This window comes from Lepidochelys olivacea (assembly GCF_965140295.1).
Source record: "Lepidochelys olivacea isolate rLepOli2 genome assembly, chromosome: 3".
Classification (NCBI taxonomy): Eukaryota; Metazoa; Chordata; order Testudines; family Cheloniidae; genus Lepidochelys; species Lepidochelys olivacea.
Genome location: NC_140413.1, coordinates 208,732,234 through 208,750,697, shown reverse-complemented (window position 1 = coordinate 208,750,697; position 18,464 = coordinate 208,732,234). Strand labels below are relative to the sequence as shown.

At 46.3% G+C, this 18,464-nt stretch overlaps 1 protein-coding gene across 1 annotated transcript in view; it reads left to right on the top strand.

The window, feature by feature from the left end:
• Nucleotides 1-363: 363 nt before the first annotated feature.
• TTBK1 (tau tubulin kinase 1) overlaps nucleotides 364-18,464 on the top strand; it is a 127,425-nt gene continuing 109,324 nt past the window's right edge. Inside the window, exon 1 of the mRNA XM_084622731.1 lies at nucleotides 364-488. Within this exon, the coding sequence (XP_084478857.1) occupies nucleotides 381-488 (108 nt within the window). The 5' untranslated portion in view covers nucleotides 364-380. The remainder of the gene's footprint in view (nucleotides 489-18,464) is intronic.

Sequence of the window (18,464 nt, the reverse complement as noted above, 5' to 3'; positions counted from 1 at the left end):
AGGATTTGGCATTGGCCCATCTTTGAGTTGCTGGCTATGAGGCCCAAGAGCACTAGGACCCTGCATGGTGTAGCCAGTAACTTGTCATCTCTTCAGTTGGTGATGTGGACTTGGGGCCTGGTTGCTTCTGCCAGGTTTGTGCATGGAGAGAGCTGAGGAATTTGTAAAGCAGGCTGTTGCTTGCTGTGCTCCGAGGTGAGTTTGCCCTTCTTCCCAGAGATGCTGTTTCTGATTGGCTCTAAACCAGAGCTGTTGAGATGTAGTTTCAACAGCATCAATGCAATGACCTGCACTAACCCTCCTTTTCTCCCTTTTGTTTTTCTTCTCAGATAAATGGCTCATTTAAATTGGGAGCTACTAAAATACTTTCTGGCTGGCAAATGCAGTGCCTAGTAGCAGCTATCAGGGAGGAACCAAACATGAGTGGGGGAGGGGAACAGGTCGACATTCTGCCGGCCAACTACGTGGTCAAGGACCGTTGGAAAGTGGTGAGTAGCTCTGACTCTGAATTTCCACTACTGGCCCAAAAGGCTCTTCTCTGTGATGCTGTAAAAGTGCTTCTTGCTGGTCCCAGGATTGATCAGACGGCACTGACTGGGGGAATCTGGGTCAGGGCATGAAAGAAAGTGATAAATATTACACCAGTTTTTTGAGACATCTGATGTTTTAGAACAGCAAACCTGCCAGGGATTTCTGGGTAGGATGAACTGCTGCTGGTGACCTGATTAGCAAAGCTCTCAGACTCTGCGATACTACATTGCCAGTTTTCAAGTCCTTGCTCTAGAACCCAGCGGTGCTGGAATGTTTCAATCAAGTGTTTGTAATCATGTTTTAACGCTGGCAAACACAATGTATTTTACCTTAACCCCATCCTCAGAAACAGCAGATCCAATATAGGTGAAATCAGTTTCCAAAATCAGTCAGCTGAAGGTAGACGTTCAGCAAGAAAAATATTGGCTTGAACAGTTTGTTTGGCAAAGTTATAAGCAGCTGAACACAGGGTCTCAAAATGGAAAGTGTCATTCAGCCTTAACTATGGACATTGCTACCAGCTCTGCCTATAATAAATTAATGAGCCGAGGAAGTTGCTCTGTCCCTGTCAGCAATAATTGACTCTGGTTGTTGTAGAAATAATAATACTCAGCATTTAAAATGCTTTACTCACACTAATCCTCACAACAATCCTTTGAGGTTAGTAAATATTACCTCCAGTTTACCATTCAGGAAACTGAAGCCAAAGGAAGTGACGTGCCTTCCTCAAAGCCATAGAAAGAGGTGATGGGAACTTTGGAAGTTCTGATTCCCAGCTGTAGGCTCAAAGTGCTGGACCACACACAATCTGAGTTGTGCACTGAGGGCCCAGAGATTGGAGTAGCAAGCAGATTTATTTTGGCAGTCCTGGGTTCACACAGGACACAAGCTTTACCAATGCTAGTAAATCTCATAGATGCGCTCTCACGCATTTATCTGTATGAAACCCCTTAGCAGCCTTAGCTTGTCCCTACTAGATGTAATGGATGAATATTGCTTACAATTAATCTGAAAGCTTTGTTGAGCTCACTGGGAATGTTCAACAGCTGGCTAAGTGTGGGCATAAAATTAATCATGTACCTTTCTTGTGTTGTGGAAGGTGCCTTGTTGCAGAAAGACCTATTTAAATGAAGAATAAATTAACTGAATTTCTTTCAGGAAGGGAGGCTAGCCTACTCCGGTGCTGTGTTAATTATGTCCCCTCTCACCCTTTGCCTGTCTTGTCTATTTAGATTGTAAACTCTTAAGGGCAAGGATTGTCTCTTACCAGTGTTTGTGTTTGTACAGTGCCTAGCACAATGGGGCTCTGATCTCACTTGGGACCTCTGGGCACTACCATAATATGAAATATAAATACAAAAAAGAGAAATTAAATGAGCTGGAGTCTGTGTTGTAGATGTGGCTTTATTTTGAGGTTCTGGTCATATACTTTTCTAGTTTGCTGGAAGAAGTGTAATTAGTAGCTGTCCTTACTTTTCCTCTGCATTGTTTAATACTGCTTCAGCACATCCCATCTACAGATTAGGGCACTGGTAGTTGATGATCTCCATGTGTACTGTGTCCCAAGGCAGCTGGTAGGCAGATGGCATGTGACAAAAGGATTCACTATCCCTAGTCACTGGCAAGTGCTTGCACTGGGTTAATTTCTTTTGTAAAGCTTTTCTGTCTGCATTAGTTGTGGCCAGACCATGATACATTGTGTGGCAGAATCTTGCAGCTTTTTATGATTACGGTTTGGATGGGAGGAAAGAATACTTTAAAAAGAATGCGAAGGACAGCATGGCATTCCTGTTAGTCAAAGGAATGCATTCAAAGTTATCTTGCTGTGGGGTGTGTTGGGGTACTAGCTTCTCTAAGTACTTAGCACTTATCATTTCCAAGGCCTAGTGCACCCAAATATTGCACTGGTTTAGCTAAAATCAGTTTTTAATCTGATTTAATTAAGATGGTGCAGCCCCTTGCATGGATGAACTTAAATCAGTTTACAACTGGTTTATAGCTAGGCTTTCAAGGATTAGATTTGTATCATTAAAATGTAGATAAACGTCAATTTCACTGTATAGCCACAAACTGACAAAATATTTCCATTGATAATTGAAATTTACAGATAGGCAAAAAAAGAGAAAAATGCTGCTTAAGAACTTAGTTTGATTTAAGGATATTGACAGTACGTTTTGACGTGATGTTGACAATTTGTGTTTTAATGGTTATAAAGCTTTAACATTTGAATATCAACAACTACTGTCTCTAAATAATTGTCTGACCTCCCCTCTATAATTTCCTGCAACTGTGAAAACTTAAATTGATAAGAATAGGGAGGAAATGTTTAAACCACATAATTTTGGGCGAATTTGAAAATTTGAATAGATAAAAATTGAAAAAAATGCTTAAAAATAAATTTATATTGTCCATCAAAACTATTAAAAAAAACAGATTCTGCCAAACCTTCCTATAGTGATTTGGTGCTACATTAATATAGGTCAGTTGTAAACCGAGTGAAGACTGAGTAAATGTCACCTTGGAGTGTGATGCAGAGATAAAATTTCTACACACCATCAATGACTGCTTCTTGGAACAGCTAGCCCTGGAACCCACAAGAGGAGAGGCAATTCTTGTTTTAGTCCTAAATGGAGCACAAGATCTGGTCCAAGAGGTGAATATAGCTGAACCACGCAGTAATAGTGACCGTAATGTGGGGGGGATAATACCAAACCCCTCCCAAAAAACCCCAACTGCAGTAATATTTACCTTCAAAAGGGAAACTACACAAAATGAGGGGCTATTTAAAAACACCATAATGGAGGCTCAGAGTAAATGTGTACCCCACATCAGAAAAAAACAATAAGAGGACTAAAAGAATGCCACCATGGCTAAACAGCAGAGTAATGGAGGCTGTTAGAGGCAAAAAGACATCCTTTAAAATTTGGAAGATGCATCCTAATCAGGATAGTAGGAAGGTGCCTCACCAAAGGCTTCAAGGAAACTAGGTGACCCTAGGATCAGAGGGAAGTTTCTCTCATGTAACTGGTTAAAAGATTAGAAACAAAGGGTAGGGATAAATGGTCAGTTTTCACAATTAAATGGAGAGAGGCAAACAGAGGGGTCCCCTAAAGATCCGTACCGGGACCTGTGCTGTGCAACATATTCATTATCTGGAACAGGGAGTGAACGGAGAAGTGGCAAAATTGGAGATGATACAAAATTATTCAAGATAGTTAAGTCCAAAGCTGACTGTGAAGAGTTAAAAAGGGATCTCACAAAACTGGGTGACTGGGCAACAAAACAGCAAATGGAAATTCAACCTGGATAAGTGTGGTGTAAGGCATGTTGGAAAAAATAATTCCAACTACACATCTATAATGATAGATTTTAAATTAGCTGTTACCACCCAAGAACAAGATCTTGGATTCTCTGTGGATAGTTCTGTGAAAACTTCAACTCAGTACACCACAGCAGTCAAAGAGACAAATAGGATTTTAGGAACTATTAGGAAAGGGGTAGCAAACATCATAATGCCAGTATATAAATCCATGGTGTGCCCACACCCTGAATACTATATCCAGTTCTGGTCACCCATCTGAGACAAGATAAAGTAAAACTGGAAAAGACAGCGGGGAGACAGCAGGAGCTGGTGAAAAAGTGCTCAGCACTAGGACAGCATGGCAAGGAACGTGGCAAGTTTGACCATTTTAGCAATGTGTGCAAGAGCAGAGCAGAATCCCAGAAAGATTCAGTCAGACTTGTACAAGAGGAGAGGGGGATGGCACGTCAAACAGCAGAAGGTGACATACACTGGATATCTACTCACAGCAGAGGGACTGAAAGCAGATCCCAGCAGAGACAGGCCAGCTCCGGTGGATGTGAAAGGGGCACAGCACTTCACAGGAAGGATACATTTTCTGTCTGTGTTCTGTCACTCCTGGCTGCGGAACCGGAACCCAGACGTCTGCTCGCAAGGCAGGCTGTGTTGTAGGACTGGGCAGATCCCCAACAGCAAGCATTGACACACACAAACAAATGATAATGGATGCTCCTGTCCTGACGTACAACTGTGGTAAGCCTCACCCTGGTACTCGCACCTGCTGCAGCACAGAATGCTGCCCTGGGGAGAGAGACGGCCAGTGGGAGGGCAGCTTGAGCTGGGGTGGGCTTAGAATCCACCCGAAGGGGCAACTGGGGAAGGAGAAGGAGAAGAAGCGAGATGCTGAACTAGCGGATGAACCAGACCCTGGGTAGGAGCTGAGGTGATAGAATAAAAGTGGGGAACTGAGAAGGAGAAAAAGAAGGAAAATAGGAAAGGTGTCAGATCAGAAGAAGCAGAAAAAAAGTAGACCTAGGTATGTGAGCAGACACTATTAGAGAAGGGGAGTAGAGGGAAATAAAATCTACAGATGTACTGGAGCGAGGGTATCAAAGAAAAAAATGAAAGGAAATCAAATTGGTGAAAAAGGGAGCTGATCAGAAAGCTGTGTTAGATGAAAACAGATCCTGAAAATAGTAAACAAGAAGCCCACCCACAAAGGACCTAAACATAGAGAATGACTGTTTGGACATCTATCGATGGAAGACAGTTCAAAGGTGCCTAATGGACAAGTGAGGGCCCACTCGATGAGGAAACCCACTTGTGGATAAACTCAGTGAAAAGAGATACAGCCACAGAAACACTGAATCAAAGGAGCCCTTCAGGATGAAGAGAAGCAAAGGACAGGACAGCAAGAGTGGCGCTAGACTTCCAGCCAAGGAGGGGAAAAGTTGATTCTTCTCTGAAGTGGCACTGTATGTTGTAGCATAATCTCTCTTGTTCTTGTTAATAACAATGCATTTGATACTAATTGCACAGCGTGTACAAGTTCACAAAAGTTAATGTGTTGGTATCCTGTAGTTTTATTATTATAAGTAGTAAGTGTTTGGTAATGTTCTATATTATTTATGCTCCTGGTACAGTGTTGGACTTTTTCCTTATAAAGTTCTAAAGATTTTAAATCATCCTTTTTTTGCTTTGGTTTTCCTCTGCCTTTCCTCACAGTTAGCCTAGCCTAGCTGGGTCCCCATGCTGCCAGCCAGCAGGCCACTGACACTCCAGTGTGATGCATCGGAAAAAGGATTGGGTCTAGGTCTTTGACAGGAGCAGCCGGTTGCTTTATGTCACTATCCCATAACAAATAGTACACTGTTAATTCCATTGTAAATAACTGATTCCTGTGATGCATCCAGGTAATTAACAAATTTTGCTTGTTCTCCTTTGGATGCTCTGGGCTCCAACCCTAAACACAGGCCTCAAGATGTGATCAATTTGATTTTCTTTCATTTTTTGTCTTTGATACCCTCTCTCCAGTACATCTGTAGATTTTATTTCCCTCTACTCCCCTTCTCTAATAGTGTCTGCTCACAAACCTAGGTCAACTTTTTTTCTGCTTCTTCTGATCTGACACCTTTCCTATTTTCCTTCTTTTTCTCCTTCTCAGTTCCCCACTTTTAGTCTGTCACCTCAGCTCCTACCCAGGGTCTGGTTCATCCGCTAGTTCAGCATCTCGCTTCTTCTCCTTCTCCTTCCCCAGTTGCCCCTTCGGGTGGATTCAAGTTGCATCCGATGAAGTGAGCTGTAGCTCACGGAAGCTTATGCTCAAATAAATGTGTTAGTCTCTAAGGTGCCACAAGTACTCCTTTTCTTTTTGCGAATACAGACTAACACGGCTGCTACTCTGAAAGATGTGACCTGACTCCTGGTGGACTACAAAGCTCATTGGCAACAAGGGCAATGATTGCTGAGGGCCTCTAGGTGTCCTTGGCAGGATATGGGGAATGTTGCTGCTGATGCGGGGTGGATAGGTGAAGGCATGCCAGAGAGAAAAGCATTCCAGAAGAGATGGCAATGAATTAGGGGGAAAGAGCTGGAGGGATTATGTACAGGATGGGTGAGGCCGTTGCTCAGAGCTTTATGTATAAAAACGAACTCCAGATTTAGGGAACAAATCTAGAAATTATTTAATCTTCCAAAAAGAAAAGGAGTACTTGTGGCACCTTAGAGACTAACCAATTTATTAGAGCATAAGCTTTCGTGAGCTACAGCTCACTTCATCAGATGCATATCGTGGAAACTGCAGCAGACTTTAAATATACACAGAGAATATGAAACAATACCTCCTCCCACCCCACTGTCCTGCTGGTAATAGCTTATCTAAAGTGATCATCAGGTGGGCCATTTCCAGCACAAATCCAGGTTTTCTCACCCTCCACCCCCCCCCCCCCACAAATTCACTCTCCTGCTGGTGATAGCCCATCCAAAGGTCTTTACACACTTTGTCACTTTGGATGGGCTATCACCAGCAGGAGAGTGAATTTGTGGGGGGGGGGGGGGGTGGAGGGTGAGAAAACCTGGATTTGTGCTGGAAATGGCCCACCTGATGATCACTTTAGATAAGCTATTACCAGCAGGACAGTGGGGTGGGAGGAGGTATTGTTTCATATTCTCTGTGTATATTTAAAGTCTACTGCAGTTTCCACGATATGCATCTGATGAAGTGAGCTGTAGCTCACGAAAGCTTATGCTCTAATAAATTGGTTAGTCTCTAAGGTGCCACAAGTACTCCTTTTCTTTTTGCGAATACAGACTAACACGGCTGTTACTCTGAAACCTTTAATCTTCCAGGATCCCTTTGATAGCGCCTGAATCCTCCAGGCAGCATCCAAACCCACCTCTTTGGTTAACTTGGAGCATTAATCGCTTCTTTTAAACATTGTACTTTTCTGTATAATAAGATTCCAGGAGAGTCACTCTGAAGCCACGAATGTCTGTAGAGTCAGTGTGAAGTGATGGAAATTGCTACGCGCATGGCTGAAAGCTCTTTTTGTTCAGAATATCACCAGATTCAATCACCAGTGGGATTCGTGGTCTGTTACTGGCCAGTTTTTAAGATCTCAGCCATTTTGACTTTACGAATTGCACACATGCTGAACACAGCTAAAGTAAGGCATGTATCAAGGCCATGCCAAGAGTCCTAGATAGCTGAGGCAACTGAGCCAATCGTCATCTTTACTGTACAGATAATTTGCATGCAACAGTTTCATTGGTTGTATGAAGGAGACTGCACAGATGGGGGATTACTTGGCCCAACTGCGACATCCAGGTGACTGCGCAGGCTTTCAGCTACTAGTTATTCTTTGTATTACTCTATTGCCTGGGGCCTAGTCAGAGACCAGGAGCCCATTGTGCCATTTATCTCAGTAGTTAAACCCTTCATGTCTCACCACACACCTCTGCTCTGTTGCACTGGTCTCCTGGTTTTCATTTCTGTGCTTCATTGTAGCTGCCATCTATTATCCTTCAGATTTAACTCTCATATGGTGTGTGTATGTGTGTGTATATACAAGTTAATATACTAAAGGTAGGAGTTAATAAAACCCACGGCATGAAGGTCTTTACACACTTTGTCTGTGGATATGCAGAAAGCCCTTCTCCTGATCATAGGAACGTAGGAATGGCCAGACAGGACCAGGCCAGGAGTTCACATTGGCTAGGGTCTCATCTTTGTCAGTGGCCAGCACCAACTGCTTCAGGGGAAGGTGGAAGAACTATTCAATAGGCTCTGTGATGGAGTGTCCACCTCACACAAGCCCTGAGCAGGTTATTGTGGGCCAGAAGCAGCCAGTTAACATAAGATTCTGCACCTGGAGTGGAAGCAGGGATAGACAGGGCCTAATGGCAGATTCATCCCAGCTGGAGGAGAAACTGGGCTAGGAGTATAGAACAGGACATGAGCACAGGAAGGGGCTTCGGGGGCAGCTCTTCAGTCACTCTCCAGAGAGAAAGAGAGTTGGCTAGGGACAAGGAGAAGTTCTGGAGAGGAGAGTAAATCCTGGGATTTAGCCCTGGACTAGAAGCTGAGAGGGGGGAGTAGCCACTGAGAGCAGATGAATCTCGGGCTCGTAATCCCAGAGGTGGGCCAGGAGCTAGAGAAGCAAGGTAGGAAGGAGCCCAGGGAAAACAGCAACAGGATCTGAGATTGAGCATATTGTGGTTGCTAGACACAAGATCCCTGGGCTGGAACATGGAGTTGGGGGTGGGCCCAGGTTCCCTTCCAGCCCCGTGGCACTGGACCGGAAGACTGGCTGATGGCATATGACCAGCCTGTCCAGTGTGACTCTGACACCCTGGAAGGGGAGGACTAAATAGGATGAAGAAAGGAGCATGCATGTCCCAGAGTAAGAGAGGGGCTGCTATGCAAGCAACAGACAGAAAGGGGCGCTAGATGGGCTGAGAGCTAATCCTCAGACCCAGCCACAAGGAGGTGGCCCAGCAGTGAGTGTACCCCATTACAGGCAGTTATGAGACAACCTGCCCCCGGGAAAGCTCCTGCTAACCCTCAATTGTTAGAAGTTGACTTGTGCCCTGAAATGTAAAGGTTTTTAAAAACCTTTTCTTCCTGTTAATTTTCTAATGGTGTTTACTATGAGAATGCTGGAGTTTCTTGATATCCATACCAATGTCCAATCTCCTTTTGAATCCTGCTAGGCCTCTTGGCCTCAGCAGCATCCTGTGGCAGTGAGTTCCAAAAACTTGTTACACATTGCGTGAAAAAGTATTTCCTTTCATCAGTTTTGAATTTGCTACTTTCCTTTTCACCAAAGTTCCCTTTTTCCTGTTCTATGAGACAGCAAGCTTTGTCTAGCTCCCTTTCCTCAGCCAGTCATTTCTTTACATACAGTTCATCTCTTTTCTATGGTGAACTGTCCCAATGTTTCTAGGCCTGAGAGCATTCTTGTTGCCCTTCTCTGGACCCCCTCTGATGCTGCTACATACTTGCATTTCAGCAGTGAATCAAGATATCCACTGAAAACTTGTACAGTTTTCATATTCTGAGTGATATGGTTACAGTGAATCCTTCTTACGATTTCCTTTACTGGCAAGGAATTCACATAAGAAATTAAGCAGAGGAGAGGGGAAGATCTGAAACAGTGTGTGCTTGAGAATTTTGTTTTTATTAAGTGTAATTAAAAGTTTGTCCTCATACCCTGATAATTCAAAGTTAGCTGACTTCAACAGACTTTGTTACATAAGCAAACCTGCTAATACGGTGAGCTAATTGCTGGGGGAAGCTCATGAAATCTCTGGGGACATGATGTGAGTGAGAGGAAGAGCCTTTGCAGCCTCTCTGTTTGGTGCTAATTATAGAGACAAGGTGGATAAGGTAATATCTTTTATTGGACTAACTTCTGTTGGTGAGAGAGACAAGCTTTGGGCATGGCTACACTTGCAGATGTAGAGCGCTTTGAGTTAAACCAGCCTTCGTAGAGCGCAGTAGGGAAAGCGCTGCAGTCTGTCCATACTGACAGCTACAAGGGCACTGGTGTGGCCACATTAGCAGCTCTTGCAAGGGCCACAGAGAGCAGTGCATTGTGGTAGCTATCCCAGCATGCAAGTGGCTGCAACGTGCTTTTCAAATGGGGGTGGGTGGGGTGGAGTGTGACAGGGAGTATGTTGTGTGTATGTGGGGGGAGAGAGAGTGGTTTTTTGGGGGGGGCTGGGAGCATGTCAGCATGCTGTCTTGTAAGTTCAGACAGCAGCAGACCTCCCCTCCCTCCCACCCGCCTCTCTCTCTCACACACAGCATTCCACAGTAATGGTTGCTTTGTCTTGGAGCAGATAAGCATGCCGGCTGTCAGAAACGGAGCTTTCAAAGGGCATATCCGCATTCCTGCAGCCATTCCAAAACAATGAGAAGAGTAGCCGCTTGTCTTAAGGGGATTATGGGACCTTTCCGGAGGCTGATCAGAGCGCAGTAATACAACACCTCGTTCACACCGACACCCGGGCGTTTCAGCCAAGGCGCAACAAGCGTTAATCTTCTCGCCGAGGTGGAGTACCAGGAGCGGTCTAGCCGTGGAGTCAGAGCGCTCTATGTGTCTTGCCAGTGTGGACGGGTAGTGAGCTAGGGCACCCGGGGCTGCTTTAAATGCTCTCTAACTCGCAAGTGTAGCCAAGCCCTTTCTTTCTAGCCACCTGGAGTTCTTTTTTAGGTCTGGGAAAGGTTCTCCCAGCATCACACCTAAATGTAAGATGGAACAGATTTAGTATAAGTAGTTAGCACATATTGTAAGGGAACATTCAAGATAGAATGACCTGTTAACACCTCTGCAGTGATAGGTCAAAAACAGGGGATTAGTGGGTTACAGATTGTTACAATAAACCATAAAGCCAGTGTCTCTGTTCAGTCCACGATTTTTAGTGTCTAGCAGAGTTATGAGTTACGGCCATGTCTACACTGTGTACCATACAGCAGCACAGCTGTGCTGCTACAGAAGTCAGCTGGAAGGTACACTCTCAGGTTGGGTGCAGCACATCAGATACACTTCGTTATCTCAAGCAATTGCACAGAGAGAGAGAGTGCACTCGGACACAGGGTTTCCCCAACCTAGGCAGGTCTCTCAAAGATAAACAATTAGGGTATGTCTACACTACGAAATTAGGTCGAATTTATAGAAGTCGGTTTTTTAGAAATCGGTTTTATATATTCGAGTGTGTGTGTCCCCACAGAAAATGCTCTAAGTGCGTTAAGTGCATTAACTCGGCGGAGCGCTTCCACAGTACCGAGGCTAGAGTCAACTTCCGGAGTGTTGCACTGTGGGTAGCTATCCCACAGTTCCCGCAGTCTCCGCTGCCCATTGGAATTCTGGGTTGAGATCCCAATGCCTGATGGGGCTAAAACAATGTCGCGGGTGGTTCTGGGTACATATCGTCAGGCCCCCGTTCCCTCCCTCCACCCGTGAAAGCAAGGGCAGACAATCATTTCGCGCCTTTTTTCATGACTTACCTGTGCAGACGCCATACCACGGCAAGCATGGAGCCCGCTCAGGTAACCGTCACCCTATGTCTCCTGGGTGCTGGCAGACGCGGTACGGCTTTGCTGCACAGTAGCAGCAACCCATTGCCTTCTGGCAGCAGACGGTGCAATACGACTGGTAGTCGTCCTCGTCGTGTCCGAGGTGCTCCTGGCCACGTCGGCTGGGAGCGCCTGGGCAGACATGGGCGCAGGGACTAAATTTGGAGTGACTTGACCAGGTCATTCTCTTTAGTCCTGCAGTCCTATTGAACCGTCTTATGGTGAGCGGGCAGGCGATACGGACTGCTAGCAGTCGTACTGTACCATCTTCTGCCAGGCAGGCAAGAGATGAGGATTGCTAGCAGTCGTATTGTACCATCTTATGCCAGGCAGGCAAGAGATGAAGATGGCTAGCAGTCATACTGTACCATCTTCTGCCAAGCAGCCATGAGATGTGGATGGCATGCAGTCCTTCTGCACCGTCTGCTGCCAGCCAAAGATGTAAAAGATAGATGGAGTGGGTCAGAACAAGAAATAGACCAGATTTGTTTTGTACTCATTTGCCTCCTCCCCTGTCTAGATCACACTGCACTCACTCACAGAGAAGGTGCAGCGAGGTAAATCTAGCCATGTATCAATCAGAGGCCAGGCGAACCTCCTTGTTCCAATAACAACGATAACTTAGGTGCACCATTTCTTATTGGAACCCTCCGTGCAGTCCTGCCTGAAATACTCCTTGATGTACAGGCACACCCTTTGTTGATTTTAGCTCCCTGAAGCCAACCCTGTAAGCCGTGTCGTCAGTCGCCCCTCCCTCCGTCAGAGCAACGGCAGACAATCGTTCCGCGCCTTTTTTCTGTGCGGACGCCATACCAAGGCAAGCATGGAGGCCGCTCAGCTCACTTTGGCAATTAGGAGCACATCAACCACCACACGCATTATCCAGCAGTATATGCAGCACCAGAACATGGCAACGCGATACCGGGCGAGGAGGCGACGTCAGCGCGGTCCCGTGAGTGATCAGGACATGGACACAGATTTCTCTGAAAGCTTGGGCCCTGACAATGCATGCATCATGGTGCTAATGGGGCAGGTTCATGCTGTGGAACGCCGATTCTGGGCTCGGGAAACAAGCACAGACTGGTGGGACCGCATAGTGTTGCAGGTCTGGGACGATTCCCAGTGGCTGCGAAACTTTCGCATGCGTAGGGGCACTTTCATGGAACTTTGTGACTTGCTTTCCCCTGCCCTGAAGCGCATGAATACCAAGATGAGAGCAGCCCTCACAGTTGAGAAGCGAGTGGCGATAGCCCTGTGGAAGCTTGCAACGCCAGACAGCTACCGGTCAGTTGGGAATTAATTTGGAGTGGGCAAATCTACTGTGGGGGCTGCTGTGATGCAAGTAGCTCACGCAATCAAAGATCTGCTGATATCAAGGGTAGTGACCCTGGGAAATGTGCAGGTCATAGTGGATGGCTTTGCTGCAATGGGATTCCCTAACTGTGGTGGGGCCATAGACGGAACCCATATCCCTATCTTGGCACTGGAGCACCAAGCCGCCGAGTACATAAACCGCAAGGGGCACTTTTCAATCGTGCTGCAAGCACTGGTGGATCACAAGGGACGTTTCACCAACATCAACGTGGGATGGCCGGGAAAGGTGCATGATGCTCGCATCTTCAGGAACTCTGGTCTGTTTCAAAAGCTGCAGGAAGGGACTTTATTCCCAGACCAGAAAATAACTGTTGGGGATGTTGAAATGCCTATAGTTATCCTTGGGGATCCAGCCTACCCCTTAATACCATGGCTCATGAAGCCGTACGCAGGCAGCCTGGACAGTAGTCAGGAGCTGTTCAACTACAGGCTGAGCAAGTGCAGAATGGTGGTAGAATGTGCATTTGGACGTTTAAAGGCGCGCTGGCACAGTTTACTGACTCGCTTAGACCTCAGCGAAACCAATATTCCCACTATTATTACTGCTTGCTGTGCGCTCCACAATATCTGTGAGAGTAAGGGGGAGACGTTTATGGCGGGGTGGGAGGTTGAGGCAAATCGCCTAGCTGCTGGTTACGCGCAGCCAGACACCAGGGCGGTTAGAAGAGCACAGGAGGGCACGGTATGCATCAGAGAAGCTTTGAAAACCAGTTTCATGACTGGCCAGGCTACGGTGTGAAAGTTCTGTTTGTTTCTCCTTGATGAAACCCCCCGCCCCTTGGTTCACTCTACTTCCCTGTAAGCTAACCACTCTCCCCTCCTCCCTTTAATCATTGCTTGCAGAGGCAATAAAGTCATTGCTGCTTCACAGTCATGCATTCGTTATTCATTCATCACACAAATAGGGAGATGACTACCAAGGTAGCCCAGGAGGGGTGGTGGAGGAGGGAAGGAAAATGCCACACAGCACTTTAAGCACAGCACTTTAAAAGTTTACAACTTTAAAATTTATTGAATGACAGCCTTCTTTTTTTTGGGCAATCCTCTGTGGCGGAGTGGCTGGTTGGCCGGAGGCCCCCCCACCGCGTTCTTGGGCGTCTGGGTGTGGAGGCTATGGAACTTGGGGAGGAGGGCGGTTGGTTACAGAGGGGCAGCAGTGGCAGTCTGTGCTCCAGCTGCCTTTGCTGCAGCTCAACCATACACTGGAGCATTCTGGTTTGGTCCTGCAGCAGCCTCAGCATTGAATCCTGCCTCCTCTCATCACGCTGCCGCCACATTTGAGCTTCAGCCCTGTCTTCAGCCCACCACTTACTCTCTTCAGCCCGCCACCTCTCCTCCCGGTCATTTTGTGCTTTCCTGCACTCTGACATTATTTGCCTCCACGCATTCGTCTGTGCTCTGTCAGTGTGGGAGGACAGCATGAGCTCGGAGAACGTTTCATCGCGAGTGCGTTTTTTTTTCTTTCTAAGCTTCACTAGCCTCTGGGAAGGAGAAGATCCTGTGATCATTGAAACACATGCAGCTGGTGGAGAAAAAAAAAGGGACAGCGGTATTTAAAAAGACACATTTTATAAAACAGTCGCTACACTCTTTCAGGGTAAACCTTGCTGTTAACATTACATACATAGCACATGTGCTTTCGTTACAAGGTCGCATTTTGCCTCCTCCCACCGCGTGACTACCCCCTCAACCTTCCCCCCTCCCTGTGGCTAACAGCGGGGAACATTTCTGTTTAGCCACAGGCAAACAGCCCAGCAGGAATGGGCTCCTCTGAGTGTCCCCTGAAGAAAAGCACTCTATTTCAACCAGGTGACCATGAATTATATCTCACTCTCCTGAGGATAACACAGAGAGATAAAGAACGGATTTTGGTTGAATGCCAGCAAACATACACTGCAATGCTTTGTTCTACAGTGATTCCCGAGTACGTGTTACTGGCCTGGAGTGGTAAAGTGTCCTACCATGAAGGACGAAATAAGGCTGCCCTCCCCAGAAACCTTTTGCAAAGGCTTTAGGACTACATCTAGGAGAACCGCAAATGCTAGGGCAAAGTAATCCTTTCACATGCTTGCTTTTAAACCATGTATAGCATTTTAAAAGGTACACTCACCAGAGGTCCCTTCTCCGCCTGCTGGGTCCAGGAGGCAGCCTTGGGTGGGTTCGGGGTGTACTGGCTCCAGGTCTAGGGTGAGAAACAGTTCCTGGCTGTCGGGAAAACCGGTTTCTCCGCTTGCTTGCTGTGAGCTATCTACAACCTCCTCCTCATCATCATCTTCTTCGTCCCCAAAACCTACTTCCGTATTGCCTCCATCTCCATTGAAGGAGTCAAACAACACGGCTGGGGTAGTGGTGGCTGAACCCCCTAAAATGGCCTGCAGCTCATCATAGAAGCGGCATGTTTGGGGCTCTGACCCAGAGCAGCTGTTTGCCTCTCTGGTTTTCTGGTAGGCTTGCCTCAGCTCCTTCAGTTTCACGCGGCACTGCTTCGGGTCCCTGTTATGGCCTCTGTCCTTCATGCCCTGGGAGATTTTCACAAAGGTTTTGACATTTTGAAAACTGGAACGGAGTTCTGATAGCACAGATTCCTCTCCCCATACAGCGATCAGATCCCGTACCTCCCGTTCGGTCCGTGCTGGAGCTCTTTTGCGATTCTGGGACTCCATCATGGTCACCTGTGCTGATGAGCTCTGCATGGTCACCTGCAGCTTGCCACGCTGGCCAAACAGGAAATGAGATTCAAAAGTTCGCGGTTCTTTTCCTGTCTACCTGGCCAGTGCATCTGAGTTGAGAGTGCTGTCCAGAGCGGTCAGAATGGAGCACTCTGGGATAGCTCCCGGAGGCCAATACCATCTAATTGTGTCCACAGTACCCCAAATTCGAGCCGGCAACGTCGATTTAAGCGCTAATCCACTTGTCAGGGGTGGAGTAAGGAAATCGATTTTAAGAGCCCTTTAAGTCGAAATAAAGGGCTTCATTGTGTGGACGGGTGCAGGTTTAAATCGATTTAATGCTGCTAAATTCGACCTAAAGTCCTAGTGTAGACCAGGGCTTAGAGCAAGTATTTCTACCTTTCTTACAGACAATAATAAGCAACAAGGGCATATTGTTTATACATATTCCTTCATGATATCTTATTTTTCTTACCATTTCTCTTATAGTCGGCATTCTATTCTTATCTAATGCAAGGTCACAACAGCCTCTTTCACAGTTGTTTTCCACTCGCTTCACACTATCCCCGCTTCTACAAATCTCACGTTATTAAAGCTAGAGTTAGCCTGACTCCTGCTCAATATAGAGGCCTGCATCAAATTCCCTTTATCTATGTCCATACCGTTTTTCTGCATGAGTTCATTTGAGAGCATTGTGATTGTCTGGTCCAGTAGAAGAACTTACCTCACCCGCCTTGTCTCTCTAATATCCTGGGACCGACATGGCTACAGCTGCACTGGTGCTAATCATGTCACACTCCATGTCTGAATTTCTTCCTCTACAACTCTCTCTGCCCCTTTACCCACGTTTCCCCCTATCCATGGAACACACCCTGTCCTCATCACATCCCTCTCTGAGACTCAGCTGAAGTGAATCAGTAAAGATGTTCACCTATTTTTTGGTTTATTTAACAAGCCCAAACCTGCTGCGCATGTGCCTGGCTCGGTGCCTGTGTAAACCCGGCCTTCTTGCCCACTGGTTTATTCTGCCTTCCCTGCCGTTGTGCCGGAAATGAGGCTGTCAGCGTGGGGCAGGGAGCGTGCGTTTATCTGCACTGTGGTGCTTCCAGCACACTTTGGGAACTGTGAAAGAAAGAAATAACAAGTAATTTGCAAACTGGACACCATTAAATTAGGCTTGAATAAAGACTGGGAGTGGATGTGTCATTACACAAAGTAAAACTATTTCCCCATGTTTCAGAGTAACAGCCGTGTTAGTCTGTATTCGCAAAAAGAAAAGGAGTACTTGTGGCACCTTAGAGACTAACCAATTGATTTGAGCCTGAGCTTTCGTGAGCTACAGCTCACTTCATCGGATGCATACCGTGGAAACTGCAGCAGACTTTATATACACACAGAGAATATGAAACAATACCCCCTCCCACCCCACTGTCCTGCTGGTAATAGCTGGTAATTCCCCCCCCCCCCCTTAACTGTTCCTCACACGTTCTTGTCAGCTGCTGGAAATGGCCCACCTTGGTTATCAGTACAAAAGGTTTTTTTCTCTCCTGTTGGTAATAGCTCACCTTACCTGATCATTCTCATTACAGTGTGTATGGTAACACCCATTGTTTCATGTTCTCTGTGTGTATAAAATCCCCCTACTGTATTTTCCACTGCATGCATCCGATGAAGTGAGCTGTAGCTCACGAAAGCTTATGCTCAAATAAATGTGTTAGTCTCTAAGGTGCCACAAGTCCTCCTTTTCTTTTTGCAGATACAGACTAACACGGCTGCTACTCTGAAACCTGTAACAATGATTATGTGGCTGCAGCCTGCAGCATTGTGCTGGTAGCTGATGCCTGACTTCTGCTTCAGCGGATGGTCAGGACGGTGCTTCTCTCTTTATCCTCAGTAAACTTGCTGACTGCAGCCAGAAGCCCTTTTTTGCCTACCAGTCAACTTCTCCCTCAGACACCCTCACCTGTTCACCCATGCTGTAAGGTCTACATGGGAAAAACTCCCAAACAAAATGGAAACAGCCACTGCTCTCCTTCTTCAGATCCCTCTGTGAGCCTGACCTAGGCTGGTCTGCCTGCAGAGCATCCCCAGGCAGGGGGTGAGCTGTCACTACTGTTCACTATGAGTAACAGGCTGGTTTCACTGTTTCCTCCTCTTTCCCCACCCATCCGCTTGTTGTATTCATCAACCTTGTTAGCTTTCTGGACACCACCCAAATACAAATAATAACTTCACACAGAAAACTGATCAAAGAGCGTGAAGGTCATAAAGCCAGGCACTTAAATGTTAGGAAATGCCAGTATTAGGGTTGCCTGTGCAACCGAATTTGCCTGACTTGGGCATATGTGTCATGACATGGTCTTTAATCATCATTTTAGTATCTGTGGACTTCACAAAGATTAATTGATTTATCTTCTCAACACTGGGGAGATGAACAGGTGGTGTTATTGAATAGGAAACTGACACATAGAGACATTAAAGTCAAAAGTGTCCACTAATTTTTGGTGCCCAATTTGAGACCCATAGGATCTGATTTTTCAGAGTACTTAACATTATATAGCACTCGATGTGTTCAAAGCATAGTTCTTAGTGAATTCAGTGCAGCTGTGAGTGCTCAGTGTTTCTGCAAATCAAACCCCAGGGTTTTAAGTCAGACACCCAGAGAATGAGGGACACACAACTAGTGGCCACGTGTGAAACGCCGAAGTGACTTTCCCGGCATCACACAGGAACTATGTGGCATTGGCAAGGATAGACTCCAGTTCTCAAGGGCAGCATTCAATTGCCTTAACCATGAGGCCATTCTTTCACTTCCTGCGATCCCCTCCCTCATTGCATATTTTCCAGCTTCTTCAACAAATGAGGCTGGGGCCTTAAAGACAACAGCCCTGAATCATCCCCAGAGCAGATCTGTTCTGTGCACTGAATGAGGCAGGGGTCTTGTGGAAAATATAGTATGCAATCACATAACTACAAATGGTATATAATGCATACGTACAAGGAGACCAAA